Source organism: Rhinichthys klamathensis, unplaced genomic scaffold (assembly GCF_029890125.1).
Source record: "Rhinichthys klamathensis goyatoka isolate OS25496 unplaced genomic scaffold, OSU_Roscu_1.1 h1tg000004l_1, whole genome shotgun sequence".
In the NCBI taxonomy this organism is placed as follows: Eukaryota; Metazoa; Chordata; class Actinopteri; order Cypriniformes; family Leuciscidae; genus Rhinichthys; species Rhinichthys klamathensis.
In genome coordinates, this window is record NW_026606557.1 from 7,751 (window position 1) to 23,929 (window position 16,179).

At 39.1% G+C, this 16,179-nt stretch overlaps 2 protein-coding genes across 2 annotated transcripts in view; one reads left to right on the forward strand and one right to left on the reverse strand.

The window, feature by feature from the left end:
* Positions 1-5,591: 5,591 nt before the first annotated feature.
* LOC130087105 (stonustoxin subunit beta-like) lies at positions 5,592-6,190 on the forward strand (the record flags this gene model as incomplete). Its single annotated transcript, XM_056253318.1, has 1 exon — positions 5,592-6,190. A coding segment is annotated over one exon (582 nt), but the record flags the coding sequence as incomplete, so codon positions are not given.
* Positions 6,191-11,596: 5,406 nt separating this feature from the next.
* Positions 11,597-16,179, reverse strand: part of radil2a (Ras association and DIL domains 2a) — a 39,366-nt gene continuing 34,783 nt past the window's right edge. Inside the window, exons 14-16 of the mRNA XM_056250602.1 lie at positions 14,955-15,082; positions 13,096-13,235; positions 11,597-12,355 (exon numbers count right to left, since the gene is read on the reverse strand). Coding sequence (XP_056106577.1) covers positions 12,268-12,355; positions 13,096-13,235; positions 14,955-15,082 — 356 coding nt within the window. The 3' untranslated portion in view covers positions 11,597-12,267. The remainder of the gene's footprint in view (positions 12,356-13,095; positions 13,236-14,954; positions 15,083-16,179) is intronic.

The following is a 16,179-nucleotide window of genomic DNA, read 5'->3' on the forward strand; positions in this document are numbered from 1 at the left end:
CCAGTACGGTTTGATTTTATTTCAAATATAGCTCCCTGTTTATATTATAGCTTTCATTTTATTCCCACGTGACTGTTGTTTCTCTTTGGGTTCATATAATGTTACTTTTACACTTCCCGTGGTTTGGCCGTTGTCTCTGGCGTCCGAACTGTTATGGTGGTCTTTGAATTAAGTTTGGTTTTGTATTTGATTACTATGTTGTTTGTTGACTTCATTTTGGGGGATTTTACTCTGTCGTTTGGGGACAGAGTGTGGGCGGGCGTGCGTTGCAAGTTGTTTTTCTATGTCTTATTTGTCTGTTGTAGTGGGCCAGCTCTCTGCCGTATTACGGTGCCTAACATTTTCGTTTTATCTACGCGATTAATTCACACGCTTTATGGCTGGTTCACTTAAACTTGTCACATGGAACGTTCAAGGGATTGGTCATGTAATTAAGAGGAAAAAAATCTTAACTCATTTGAAAAAACAAAAACCTGACATACCGTAATTCCTCAAATAAAGGCCGGGGCCTTTATTTACCTGAACTGCAGATGGTAGCCGGCTTTTATTTGAAGCAGGCTTTTATTAGAGGCAGGCCTTTATTTCTAATTCGCGATCCCCGCCCGCCCGCCAGCCAAGTTTCCATGGTGACGCGTCATGCTTGGCACGTGTTCACCACAGCCAAAATAGCGCTGTATGACAGATGTAGCGCTTTTATTTCTAAATATTAACAAACTTGCTCACCATGTCATCAACTATCTTCTATTCTGACTCTCAAATCCGTGTAAGTGAGTTTGTTTTGTCGTTTAAAACCCTTTATAAATGATCTTGATCTGTAACGTGAGATGGGCACCGCAGTTCGGAGATTCCTGTTGTAACTTATTTGTTAAGTTACAGCGCGTGAATTCTTCAGTTTCTCCCGAAATACATGAAAGTAAGTGGCCGGTGAACTGGGAGAAGAATAGAGTAAACTTTATAGTTACTTACACACTGTGTATCTGATATGAATAAAACACGTCGCCAAATATATTTGAATGGATTGTTATTGCTGCTTCCATAGACACCATTGTGTATTTTACAAACTATAAATTTATTGTTTTGCTATAAATCATATCTATTTAAATGTCTGAAACCTAAAATAAACATGTGGTTAAAAACACTGAATAGTTGTGATATATGACAAGCGCTGAGCGCGTCCGTCTTTGAGTGTACACTCATTTAAAGTGTACCTATTCACACTATTTTTTCCCCGGCCTTAATTTGAGACCGGCCTTTATTTGTCCGCGTTGACCACGCCCCCGGCCACTATCAGAGGCCCGGCGTTTATTTGAATACCGGTCTTTATTTGAGGAATTACGGTAGTACTGCTTCAGGAAACAAAATTATCCGACATTGAACACTCAAAGCTGAGGAGAGACTGGGTGGGCCAAGTTTATTCTTCCTCTTATTCACAGAACAAAAGAGGGGTAGCCATTCTTTTTAATAAAAATCTACCTTTTATTTTAGAACATAAAGAATCGGATCCTGAAGGGAGATTTATCTTGGTTACGGGCTCCATTCTCAATCACCATATAACTATCCTCAACGTTTATGCTCCAAATGTAGACTCCCCTAACTTTATATCTCAGATGATTTTATTGTTTATTTACCATTGCAAAGGCTTAGGTTTTCTAGCCGGAGACTTTAATTGTATAATGGATGCTTCTCTAGATAAATCCTCATCTGCAAATGTGTCAAACCCTAAATCATCTAAGGCGCTCAACAATTTATGTTCGGATTCTGGTTTAGTAGATATATGGCGTCAACTAAATCCTAAGGTGAAGGATTATACATTTTATTCTCACCCTCACAATTCATATTCCAGGCTTGACTATTTTTTTCTTCCTAAAAATTTTCTGCATGCAGTCCAGTCTTGTCATATTGACCCTATTGTCTTATCAGATCACGCTGCTGTACGTTTGCAAATTGACCCTGCATTCAGTATCCCTAGAACCTCCAATTGGAGGTTTAATACATCCCTTTTAAATAGCGATCCCTTCTCTGCTTTCGTCTCAGACAGTTTGTCTCAATACTGGCTGGACAATAGAAATTCTCCAGTGTCTTCTGCCATGATCTGGGATGCAGCCAAAGCCACTCTACGCGGTCACCTAATTTCCTACACTTCCCACCTTAAGAGAGTCAAAGACAGTAACAGGAAAAATCTTGAAAATGAGGTAACTAGATTGGAACAAATACATAAGCATTTTCCTACTGTCTCGAACTTAAAAGCCTTGGTGAATGCAAGAACTAAGCTAAATATGGATCATACCTCTCATATTCAGAAGCTTCTGCTCTTCACTAAACAAAAGTATTACGAATTTGGCAATAAATCTAGTCGGTTATTGGCATACCAATTAAAAAATCTGAATAATGACCGGTCAATTAATATGATACGAAATATAAGTGGTATCTCTTCGAGTGACCCTTTAACCATAAACAGTACTTTCAAGGAATTTTATAAATCTCTTTACAGTTCTGAATCAAAAGCGACAGATTTTAACATCGCTGCCTTTTTAAGTAATATCACACTACCGGCATGCTCCGAAGACGATCGTATTAATTTAAGTGCCCCGTTCTCAGTAGAGGAGGTTTGGTCAGCAATTCAGTCCATGCCGAACGGGAAATGTCCCGGTCCAGATGGTTTTCCATTGGAATTTTTCAAAAAATTCTGGCCTAATATTCATCCGATTCTTATGCCTGCGATTAATGGTATCTGGAAGGGTGAAGTCCCCCCTTCGTGGAGACAAGCTTCAATTAGTTTACTTCTAAAAAAAGATAAAAATCCTCTGGACTGCTCATCTTATAGGCCCATTAGTCTGCTTAATGTGGACTATAAGATATTAGCAAAAGTTTTAGCCCGTAGATTGGAACCTATTCTTCCAAAGGTGATAGACCCTGATCAAGCAGGATTTGTGAAATCCAGATACGGTTCAGATAATGTTCGCCGTGCTCTTAATGCTATACACTACTTTCGTACTCAAAATAAGTCCTCAATGATACTATCTTTGGATGCCGAAAAGGCTTTTGACCGCGTGGAGTGGCCTTTCTTGTTTATGGTCTTGGAAAAATTCGGACTAAGTTCTAATTTCATTAATGTTATAAAGCTTCTTTACTCAGACTCTATTTCCTCTGTCAACACAAACAGCTTGATGTCTGAGGCCTTTCCAGTACGAAGAGGTTGCAGACAGGGATGCCCCTTATCACCCTTATTGTTTACGTTATTTATTGAGCCCTTGGCAGAATCTATCAGGACCAATCCCGATATATCCGTAATTACTATCAGAGGGAAAAAACACGTAATCTCTCTGTATGCGGATGACGTCCTTTTATATTTACAGAATTTGCGGACCTCCATTTCTGCAGTTCTGGATTCCCTGGCTTCGTTCAGCTCTGTGTCAGGCTATAAAGTCAATATCGTAAAGTCTGTCTCTATGTCGTTTAATTACTCCCAAGAATATCTGACTCAATTTCCTTTCGAGGTTTCTAAAAAAGGCTTTAAATATTTGGGCATTTTCCTCACTCCCGATTTAAATAATCTGTTTGAAACTAATTTTTCTCCCTTAACTCAAAAAATTAAAAAAGATTTAGAAAAGTGGGCACCTTTACCAATTTCCCTTCTCGGGAGAGCTAATGTTATCAGGATGAACATACTTCCCCGATTAAATTATCTTTTTCAGAATCTCCCATGTTACCTAGCATCCTCGTTCTTTCAATCTTTGAACTCTGACATATCTCGTTTTATTTGGAACGGTAAGCAACAGAGAGTTGGTTTCACTAAACTTTGTAAACCAAGGGAACTCGGGGGTCTCTCCTTACCTAATTTCCAGCTTTACTACTGGGCTGCCCAGATCAAAATGATAATAAGCTGGGTTAGGAAAAGGCAGGACGCTTTATGGATTGACTTTGAATCTTCTTTTTGCCATCCGAGAAGTTTAGAGTCCCTGTGCTTTATTAATAGCATAACTCAGTTAAACTCTCTCACTGACAATATGATTGTCCATAATACTTTGCTAGTCTGGAGGGATGTGAAAAAACATTTGAATATTCCTCCAAATGTTTCTATTCACTCCCCCCTGGCTTTGAACCCGGACTTTCCCTCTCAGATTAGAAGCATTGGGCTGCTGGATTGGGGTTTTAGAGGTCTGTCCGATTTTTCAGGAATGTTTATCTCTGAAACTCTGAGATCATTTTCACAAATTAGAACAGAGTTTGGTATTCCCCCCGAAGATTTTTTTAAATATCTACAAATTCGGCACTTTATAGAGTCTCTTATAAAGCAAAACAAATTTCGATTCAATTTAACGGAATTGGAAGAAACCATAATGTCAGTTAATTCATTCAAGGGGCTTATTTCCAGACTTTATATCTTACTAGCTTACTCTGACTCCTCAGTTTACGATTCTCTGAAGCCGGTGTGGGAACGAGACTTGGGAGTTCAGTTTGACCCCGAAAATTGGACCAGGATCTGTGATGGTATTTTTCCAAAATGCACCTCGATTTCCATACATGAGCAAAATTTTAAATTCTTTCATAGAATTTATTTTACACCTGTCCGTTTGCATAAAATGTTTCCTGGTTGTTCCGACCTCTGTTTCAAATGCAGGACTTGTAAGGGCACTTTTTTTCATGTTTTTTGGTCTTGTGTTCTTATTCAACCATTCTGGAAGGGGGTTCATTCTGCTATACAGGAGATAACAGGAAAACATTTAATTTTATCTCCTTCACTCTTTCTGCTGAATGACATTCCTATTGACCTGCTTGACTCGGACTTTAAACCTTTGATTACAACTCTCATATTCCTGGGTAAGAAATGTATTCTATTGAAATGGTCTACACCCCAGGTCCCTACTATTTCTATGTGGATTTCCCAGCTGTCAGCCTTTCTTCCTTTGGAGAAATTAACTTATGACCTCAACCACAAACAGGACAAATTCAGGAGACTTTGGGAACCTCTCCAATCCTTCCTACAGAAAATTTGAATAATTTTATTTTGAGAAGGTTTTGGCTTCTCTCGTTTTGTTTTGTTTTGTTTTGTTTTGACTAACGTTTTCTGTAATACAGAAACATTTGTATATTGTACATTTTATTTAACTTGCAGCGCCGGGGGTTTGTTTGTTTGTTTGTTTGTTTGTTTGTTTGTTTGTTTGTTGATTGTTTGTCCATTTTTGTTTTTTGATGTTTGTATTTGAAAATCCTTAATAAAAAAAAAATTAATAAAAAAAATAAATGTCTTTACTGTCACTTTCGATCAAATTAATTATTCCTTGATAAATAAAAGTATTGATTTCTTTCCTCCAAAAAATAAAAATAAAATTCTCACTGACCCCAAACTTTTGAACGGTAGTGTACCTAGCAACTGTCCAGCAACCACCCAGAACACCCTAGCAACCACCCAGAACACCCTAGCAACCACCCAGAACACCCTAGTAACTGTCTAGAAACATCATATCTGTCTGTCTGTGATCAAGACTGTATTTCCTTCAAAACCTTCAGACTTTCTGGTCAGGCTTTCTCAAGCCAACATCAAAGTTTGTCTTGAAAGTTTTGATCTAGTTGTAAATGTTCTGTTGTAATGTGTGTTCTTGTGTTCAGACGCCGTTGATCTCACACTGGATCCAAACACAGCACACACTCGTCTCGCTCTGTCTGAGGAGAACAGAAAGGTGACGTGTGTGTCAGAGAGTCAGTCGTATCCTGATCATCCAGAGAGATTTGACTATCATCCTCAGGTTCTGTGTGGAGAGAGTCTGACTGGACGCTGTTACTGGGAGGCTGAATGCAGTGGAGATTATACTGATATATCAGTGTCATATAAAGGAATCAGGAGGAAAGGAGTGAGGAGTGACTGTGTGTTTGGATTGAATGAGAAGTCCTGGAGTCTGATCCGCTCTGATCACAGTCTCTCTGTCCGGCACAATAATAACTCCACTGCTGTTTCTGCTGGTTCAGGATCCTGTAAGAGAGTAGGAGTGTGTGTGGACGAGTCGGCCGGCACTCTGTCCTTCTACAGCGTCTCTGACACACACACACTCACACGCTTACACACATTCACACACACATTCACTGAACCACTTTATGCTGGATTTACACTTTATAATGTTAACTCTTCAGTGTCTCTGTGTCACAATAAACACACACACACACACACTAACTGACTGACACATACACACACACTGACTGACACGCACACATACAACTAACACACACAATTACTGAACACACACACACACACACACACACACACACACACACACACACACACACACACACACACACACACACACACAGATCTAGTGTGGAGATTGAGCCGCCAGAGGATGAAGGAGAGGAATTCACTCACTCAAGCCTCAGTGACGGCGGGTTAGTGGAGCTCATGCTCTCTTCCTCTAGTATGAGCTTCTGTGTGAATAATGTGTGTGTGTCTCCCTCTGCTGGATCAGTGAGCAAACCTTCAGCCCGATCACACACTTCAGATCGAGGACTGGAAAACACCAGGAGGGACATTACAGTTTATCATCATGGCAAATGCTTTCTTACCGATGATGAACAAAAGACAAACACAAGACTGTTAAAGCAACGATCATTTCTGGAGAAACAGAGACTGAAACTGCAGAATAATAGGAGAAGATGCTCATCATTTACAGTTCAACTACAATAAATACACTTTTAGAAGATACTAACAACATTTACACGCTTAAAGGAGACAATATCATTTACAATATACACTCACCGGCCACTTTATTAGGTACACCTGTCCAACTGCTCGTTAACACTTAATTTCTAAGCAGCCAATCACATGGCGGCAACTCAGTGCATTTAGGCATGTAGACATGGTCAAGACAATCTCCTGCAGTTCAAACCGAGCATCAGTATGGGGAAGAAAGGTGATTTGAGTGACTTTGAACGTGGCATGATTGTTGGTGCCAGAAGGGCTGGTCTGAGTATTTCAGAAACTGCTAATCTACTGGGATTTTCACGCACAACCATCTCTAGGGTTTACAGAGAATGGTCCGAAAAAGAAAAAACATCCAGTGAGCGGCAGTTCTGTGGGCGGAAATGCCTTGTTGATGCCAGAGGTCAGAGGAGAATGGCCAGACTGGTTCGAGCTGATAGAAGGGCAACAGTGGCTGAAATAACCACTCGTTACAACCGAGGTATGCAGCAAAGTATTTGTGAAGCCACAACACGCACAACCTTGAGGCGGATGGGCTACAACAGCAGAAGACCCCACCGGGTACCACTCATCTCCACTACAAATAGGAAAAAGAGGCTACAATTTGCAAGAGCTCACCAGAATTGGACAGTTGAAGACTGGAAAAATGTTGCCTGGTCTGATGAGTCTCGATTTCTGTTGAGACATTCAGATGGTAGAGTCAGAATTTGGCGTAAACAGAATGAGAACATGGAACCATCATGCCTTGTTACCACTGTGCAGGCTGGTGGTGGTGGTGTAATGGTGTGGGGGGTGTTTTCCTGGCACACTTTAGGCCCCTTAGTGCCAATTGGGCATCGTTTAAATGCCACGGCCTACCTGAGCATTGTTTCTGACCATGTCCATCCCTTTATGGCCACCATGTACCCATCCTCTGATGGCTACTTCCACCATGTCACAAAGCTCTAATCATTTCAAATTGGTTTCTTGAACATGACAATGAGTTCACTGTACTAAAATGGCCTCCACAGTCACCAGATCTCAACCCAATAGAGCATCTTTGGGATGTGGTGGAACGGGAGATTCGCATCATGGATGTGCAGCCGACAAATCTGCGGCAACTGTGTGATGCCATCATGTCAATATGGACCAAACTCCCTGAGGAATGCTTCCAGCACCTTGTTGAATCTATGCCACGAAGAATTGAGGCAGTTCTGAAGGCAAAAGGGGGTCCAACCCGTTACTAGCATGGGGTACCTAATAAAGTGGCCGGTGAGTGTATAACTATTGGATTATGAAATTTATTTCTGCCATGAAAAGCTTAAAATAGGATGAACATTTAGATTCACGCTAAATACACCTAAAAAATCTAGAAAACGAATTAATAATTACATAAAGCGCAGTGATGACAGCAGCACTGAACATTTATTTGGCATTTATTGTATATTACACATTTTCACAACGAAGTTTAAACATGTTTAAGGATTAGAGAAACCGAAAATAAAGAGATTCATGCAGTGAGTGTTTCCAGCTGAACGTCCACACTGTAAAAACATCCTTATTTCACAGAAAATAACTGATTTTTTTTATGTTCATTTTATTTAATTTTAAATTGTACTCAAATTAAAAATAATATCGGTAAATAAAAAATTCAGCTGTTATTTTAGGTATTGTGATATTAATGACAAATTGCAGTAATTCACATTTTTATAGTTTTTTTTCTGTTTTCTTAAATTACATAAAATGTATGATTAGAAATATAATCTGTAATTAAACAGTAACAAAACAGTTAAATGATAAAACGATTGAATGACTGGCAGCCCAATGAAGACCTGTAACATTAAAGTAAAACATCATACATTAAATAAACTGAAGAACACAGGAAATACCTGTAAAATAACAATCAAAAATCATAAAAAGGGTTAAATGACAGGCAGCTGCCAAACCATAAAATTAAAGTAAAATGTTCATTTAAAATATGAAATAGCTGTGTTTCGGTTAAAAAGTTTAATGAAGATTTCTGTTAAAATATTTTGCACTTTATTTAAATTAGGATATTTTACATTAATTTTTACGTTTTTTTTTATGCCAGCCATTTTTGAATATATATATATTTCTTTTTTACAGTGAAGGTGTTTGATCGTAATAAATCAGGAAATAGCTGTAAAATAACAGTATTTTTCTGTAAAACATTTAAGGACAATTTCTGTAAAGTTTCTTTTTTTTTGCACTTTATTTAAATTAGGATATTTTACTTAATTTTTTTACGTTTTTTTGTTTTGTAGCTGACAGTCAGACCGTTTTTTAAGATTTTATTTTGTACAGGTCAATCACACACGCTGACCTGCACACACACACACACACACACACACACACACACACACACACACACTGACTGACCTGCACACACACACACACACTCACACTCACACACTGACTGACCTGCACACACACACACACACACACTCACTCACTCACACACTGACTGACCTGCACACACACACGCACACACACACACTGACTGACCTGCACACACACACACACACACTCACTCACTCACACTGACTGACCTGCACACACACACACACACTCACACACACTGACTGACCTGCACACACACACACACACACTGACTGACCTGCACACACACACACACACACACACACACACACACACACACACACTGACTGACCTGCACACACACACACACACTGACTGACCTGCACACACACACACACACACCCGAGACTGATCCAGAGTCACACACACTCCACCATAGAGCGGTTCGTTTGAGAAAAAGCCTTCCTGCTACTGTAGATAACAATCACACATTTACAGATAATAACCTCAACAATAACTTACACACAACTATTAGACATGTTGTTTGTTTTTATGTGATCCAGTGAAAAAGAAAGAAGCGTTGTCGTGTGTTTCCTCAGTGTCGACACCGGAGAGATGAAGTGTGTTATGAATGATGTTTAAAGAAATGTAATTTCTCATTCAGAGCATTTTTATGTCAGAGAAAAGAGAAACACTGAATATAAAACACACTCGAGCCGCTGATTAATATACACTTTATTATAAAGTTGCAAACAGAAAATACATGATAACTGCTATATAGATTTGAACCTAGTTTTAATAATTTTACAGAATGTTTGAATAATATATGAATGTGCAGCGAGAGTCAAAACTGATTTAAACAGTCTAGAGTTCAGTCATACACACAGTCTAGAGTTCAGTCATACACACGTGTTTCTCTCGCAGTGCTTTTGAATGCGCTTCATTCTGTGAACTCTAATACAGTAAAATCACATGATCTCTGAAAATACATCCTGAGAAATATTACACAATATTAATGTCAACAATACAGTGAAGCCTGAGCATCAAGTGTGTCTATTTGTGTCTCTTTCTTAGACTAGTGTGTGTGTGTGTGTGTGTTAATACATGTTGGAACAGTTTCCATTGAAACTCTCTCTCTTTCTGTCATTCTCTCTCTTTCACAGACTAACACAATAACTTGACAACAAAAGTGACCAAACAAATGAAAGTGGAAACAGAAACTCAGCGGCTCGTCTCGCTCTTCTGGAACAATAGATGCTCAAATATATTTAAAGAAACCACAAAAACCCAGAAAACATCCGGATATTCTTCATATGATCAACAAGATCTTCACACCAGGATCAACAAACGTTCAGACACAATAACACACACACACACACACAACAGGACAGTGAGTTTATACACTGATCACAGAAAACAAAACACACACGAGAGAAGAAACAACAAGAACAGCAACACTGTGTTTTTAATGTGTGTTAGTCTGTGTGTGTGTGTGTGTGTGTGTGTGTGTCTAACAACACGATTCACTCACACACCGCTTGCAAACACTGATACATGTATGAAGGGAAAAGAGGAGCAAAACTCCAGAGCACGCAGATGTGAATTTGACAACTTGTACAATATTCGCACTTGTGCGCTGAAATTTACACTCGCAGCTCCAGTGTGAAAACCTGTGAGTTTCTGTGAGTGGCATTTCACACACTTGTGACTTTTCTGCAGCTTCAGATTCAGAATACAGGTTTGTGACTATTGTCTGCGAGCGCAAATCTCAACATTCAACTTCAGATTTTCATTTGACAGATTTTCACATTGGAGTTGTGTAAATTTTCACTTACAAATATGAATATTTATTGTACAAGTTCTCAAATTCACATCTACATGTTCTGGAGTTTTGCTCCTCTTTTCCCTTCATATAAACGCCTCCATCCATCGCCTGTAATGCTGGGAATGAAAGATATAGAAGTGTGTAAATCTCTTTTAAGAGATGGACGTGTGTGAGATCATGTTCAAGCATGATGTCTCAGCATGAGCTCCTGTGTGTGTGCGTGTGTGTGTGTGTGTGTGTCGCAGTGGAAACTCATTAAATGCTCTATAAATGTCTTTAAAGTGTTGCGGTGAGCAGCATCTCTGACACACACACACACACACACACACGATCTTCTACTCCACCTCACAGCTGGACTCCTCGTTCACACACACACACACACACACAACGCTGTAACTTTATTCAGATTTCATGTCTAAACCCTCTTCAGACTAACAGACCCAGCAGAGCCGGACGAGACCGCAGTTCAACACCTGTGACGGACATACTAGACTTAGTTTTCAAGCCGTTTGTAAGCGTGTGTTCACCAAAAACAGTGACAAAATTACCTTTTTGCACATATTATTTACAATTCCTAAAGCCAGTCAGCTGTTATTGTGCAACACACAACTTCCCGTTCAATAGGAAATACATCAACACTAGACAGAAAAACACAGTTTACCTCTATTCTTTAAAAAGAAATCAAAATAATATTTATTACACTTGTACAATAACACATAAATATTACAACAGATTGTTTTTTAATGCCATCATAAACACAGATGACAACATAACACTGTTTCTCTGGCACTGAGGAGAACATCATCATTTATGACTGACATCAGGAAACACAAGTAATATCAATATGAAATGTCATCAATATGAAAACGGTACAGGTGTAGTTTCATAACATCAGCAACATGAACCATTTAAAACAGCACTTTCATAGTGACACTGCGGTTAAATATCACACACTAATGCAGTTCTGGCTGATATTTACAGTGTTGGGATGTTATGAACAGAATGAAGCTGTAATTGTGTGTTTCCAGTTTGAGCTTTAAGGAAACTGAAATAACTCTGTCTGTCCCACAACTATTCCTCATGATGAACCCAGAAAATGACAGACGGACAGATACTAAACGACAATAAAACACTGGTAAACAACGCTTTAAAACATCTGCTAAACTATATTACATTAAAGATAGAAAGAAAAGTGAGAAATAAACGCTAATGTGAATGGAAGATTTCAACATATTATTCTGGCCTTTTGAGACAAAGAGTTTTCCAGCAGAAGCAACAACAATAACAGCTGAAATAACAGCATGAATGAATCAGTTGAACTGCTTTCCTTTGGTTTGCGCACAATATTGGTCTCCAGATTTGTGTGAATGGATGGATGAGGAAAGATCAGCTCAATGATGGAGTCGAGCGTCAGGCGAGTCTGTTCTGTGTCTCAGCATCTGGTGATGAAGCTCCTGGATTGGGTTTTGGCCACCAGTAATCGCAGCGAATCGCTGGACGTCCGGATGAGTTCTCTTCCACTGACAGGGAAAGACAGAGCGGAGGAGGGTTATTCCTTCAGTTTCAGTGTCAAGAACGTCCATCATCTCATCTGTGAAACCTCAGTGTTCAATTTATAAAGTGAATCTCATGTCCATAACATGTTCAAGTTTCTTATTTCAGAATCAGAATGATCTTTATCCACCAAGTGTGCACAAACACACATGGCATTTGTTGTGGTTTTTCAGGAGCTCTGGGTACATACATACATATTGCAAAAATAAAACAAGTTATCCTATATCCCTTCCTATGACTGGTACAATACTAATACAATATTTTTCAGCTTTTTGACAATATTTTATATATTTGCTCTCAAAAAAGCTCATGGGTGCTTTTTTTCAATCAGAGGATCAATTCTTTCAGCCAAATCAGTACAAATCTAGTCAAAAATAATGAGAATGGGTTTGTTTTTTTAAATCAACGGAGACAAAGAAGAAGTATTTCAACATATGATGTTGAACACCAGTAAGTTAGCATGTCCAATGTTTTGATAAGTGGCACTGTAAAAACAAAAGTAGAGCCAACTTTAAAAAAAGAAATAAGGCAAACTATCACGCTCAACTTTAAGTTAACTCCACGCATTTGCTCCTATTAAAGTCAACTTAAAACTTGTGTTCATCTAATGAGTAACAGGTAGTCTTTTGCAACTGTGGGATGTTTAGCATCTAGCAATGCAAGCAACAACGATCCTTGTTTTGTCTCTTAAAACTTCACTGTTCACCTGTGGTAGTCCACGCCAACCAGACTGAGTCCATTCACAGCGAGGATCCGGTCGCCCACTCGCAGTCTCTGGCTGAGGGCCGCTGGGGAATCTGGCACCACTGACTTCACGTAGATCCCGCTCACTCGCAGTGGCGTTTTCTGTCACCAACCAGCCAAAACAAAGAGAAGACTCAAGATTAGCGGTGACTAGATGAAAATCTGCATCAGCAGGAAACGAATGATTCATTTCTGTATCACCCTAATGCCACTGATCCATTTGTTTGAGAGCGTCCTGAGTCACATGGAGAAAGTAGATGTTTTATTGTCTCTGAATGCTTAAACCACATAGTCATCAGGTTCTTACTTCAGCTTATTGTTAACATGAACCTCATTGTCAATGCAGTTCTGGGAAACATGGGAGATCTCACGTTCTGTCAAGCTCTGGACTCATTGTTGGCTTCAAAAGACTATCGGTGTGGCCAACGCAAACCCATTCATCCCCTACTGAGCAGCTTCTCGTAAAATATAACCCCCACATGTGTACCTCATAGCTAACAACTAAGTCAGCAATTCCAAGTCATTTACAGGGACAAATGAACAAAATAGCTATAACTATATGCTCTAAGCTGCCTATGTAGGCAGTATTTTAAGGTCTCACATACGCACTCATGATGCAAAATCTGTTTGAAAAGTTAGGCAACAACATTGTCCTGCCGTCCAAGACATCTTTGACCAAAACCAAATTCCAAGGTAGCAAAACATGTATCCTTTGCAGAGAAGACAATCCCATAATGCGCTGCAACAAGTTCAGTGAACAAATCTAGCCAGATAGGGGATGAAGTGTGCTTATAATAAAATAAAATAAATAGTCCTACTATCCCCAATGGTGAACGTGATTTCACCAAGTACCATATGTTCCTGGATCAACATCTTTGTTGATCCTGGAACAACTTTCCAATCGACCAATCAGATTTGAGGGACAAGTTTACAGTTTATGTCAAGTTTAGGCTTAGAACCAGGGTGAAGTACTTACACATCAGTGTTATTCACCTATCATTACCCTCTGATTTTAGGGTAAAGTTATGGGTAGGGTAAGGGATTGGGTAAGGACTACATTTTGGGACAGGAATGTTGATCCAGGAACATGTCTTACTTGGCAAAATCACGGTGACCCAATAGATGTTTATCATATAAAGTGATATTTTTCCTCATTTACAGGAAAGACTTATTGGGTTTGGATCAACATGAGGGTGAGTAAATGTTGACAGGAGTTTCATTTTGGGGTGTATTTCCCTTTAAAGATGCTGTCTATGTAGGCAGTAGCTCTAGGTTTTGGAGCACAGTCTACATGTCCGGATCTAATCTAGCCCTGTTATTTTTAATCATAACAGCTGTTGACTGGCCTTGATTTGAAGGTGTTAAATAAAGAGTAGTGCAGCAAGCAAGCTCAAATGACATTAGAGTTTGCATTCGACTTATACAACCGTGTGTCTACTGAGAAATGGATATGAAATACCTTCTATATATAAAACAGGGTAATTTCATCAGCATGATCACAATGAAGGATCAACTATTACAGTCAATATGTTTATCAACTCACCAGAGGAACCATCATTTATTTATCTGCTTCAAATGTTACATCGTCTACAGTAAATAGAGAGTGTGTATTAAACAAAACTTGTCCAGGTCATTTTCCTGGTAACTTCTTATTACCGTAATGCACAAAAATCTCTTTCTCATTACCGTAATGCGTCCCAACCATCATGTAGTTATTCCATGCATATACTGTGCACATTTTACATACTATACACTGTAGGAAGAGTAGACAAGTATAGAATGATAAATAGAATATAAAAATAGGACAAAGATAATCCTCACCATTCCATCCACCAGTGCCAGCCCAAGACCTCGAGGTCCTTTCATCAGCTCTACAGTGAACACCTCATCACTGTCCTCCTCATCTTCCTCTCTTCTGTGCTCTGTGTTTCCTTCCACGCCATTCTTTTCTGAGAAAACAACATCAAACGCATCACATTATCAGCTCAGGGTCTTCACCAGATCAAATAACGCATAAACAAAATCAAATATCACCGAATGTCCAGGTCATCCCAAAATCAGAAATTATATTTTGCAATGAAGAAAATTAAGGTTGTTTTCAGGACTATCAATAGTATTATCATAGTGATTATTTCATGGCATTAAAGTCAAAATGAAATCAGAATTGTAGGTCAAATTGGAAAGGTCAAAAGGCACTCGTAAACAACTGAACTGACATAAACATCAGATAATTCTGCATGATGATGATACAAGAATTACCATTTTCATGTTCCCATAAAGATCTTATACTGTGGGCTGGTGTAACCACAAAGGGCTTTCCTCCAGCGCTCGGCCACCCGGCCCGCGTCCCGAACAATGCCTGTCCCGATTAAGATTCCACCCAGCAAGTCAACTGTAAATTCCCATGATGCTTTATCCATTGCTCTTTTTTCTCCTGACATCACCACCTCTCTGTAATTCTTGAACCAGATTATAGGATTTGTGGCAGTACCAAAAAAGCAGCCAAACCTAGTGTGATCTAAGCAGAGTCGCTTTGATTAGGAAAGCCCACACTAGTCTTTAGAAAGAGGAGGCGGGACACCAGTGGGAACAGGACGCCACATGTAGAGCTCTACCAGTCCTCAACTATATATTAAAAGTACAAATGTCCAGTTTACACGCTATTTTAGTTCACTCTTTGTTTCAACTCTATATTCTGTGTTTGAAGCTGTTGTTAAATGCGGCGATTTTCTTGGCAACATAAACTAGTGGAGAACGTCAACAACACGCATCAGAGATAAACTGTATGTGGAAGTTGAGATATTTTGTGAATAAAACGTTTTTTTCTTTTTTTTGCGAATACAAAGCATTTGCATTGCTTCATAAAATCTGGATTCAACCATGGTAGTCAGATTTTTATGACATTTTTGAAGTTTTGTTGGAATGGGCTTTTAATGGAGGACAAAATCTCTTAGGTTTCATTTAAATAATTTTTGTTTTGAAGGTGAACAAAAGTTGAATGGGTTTATAACAACATGAGGGTGAGTAAATGATGGCAGAATTTTCA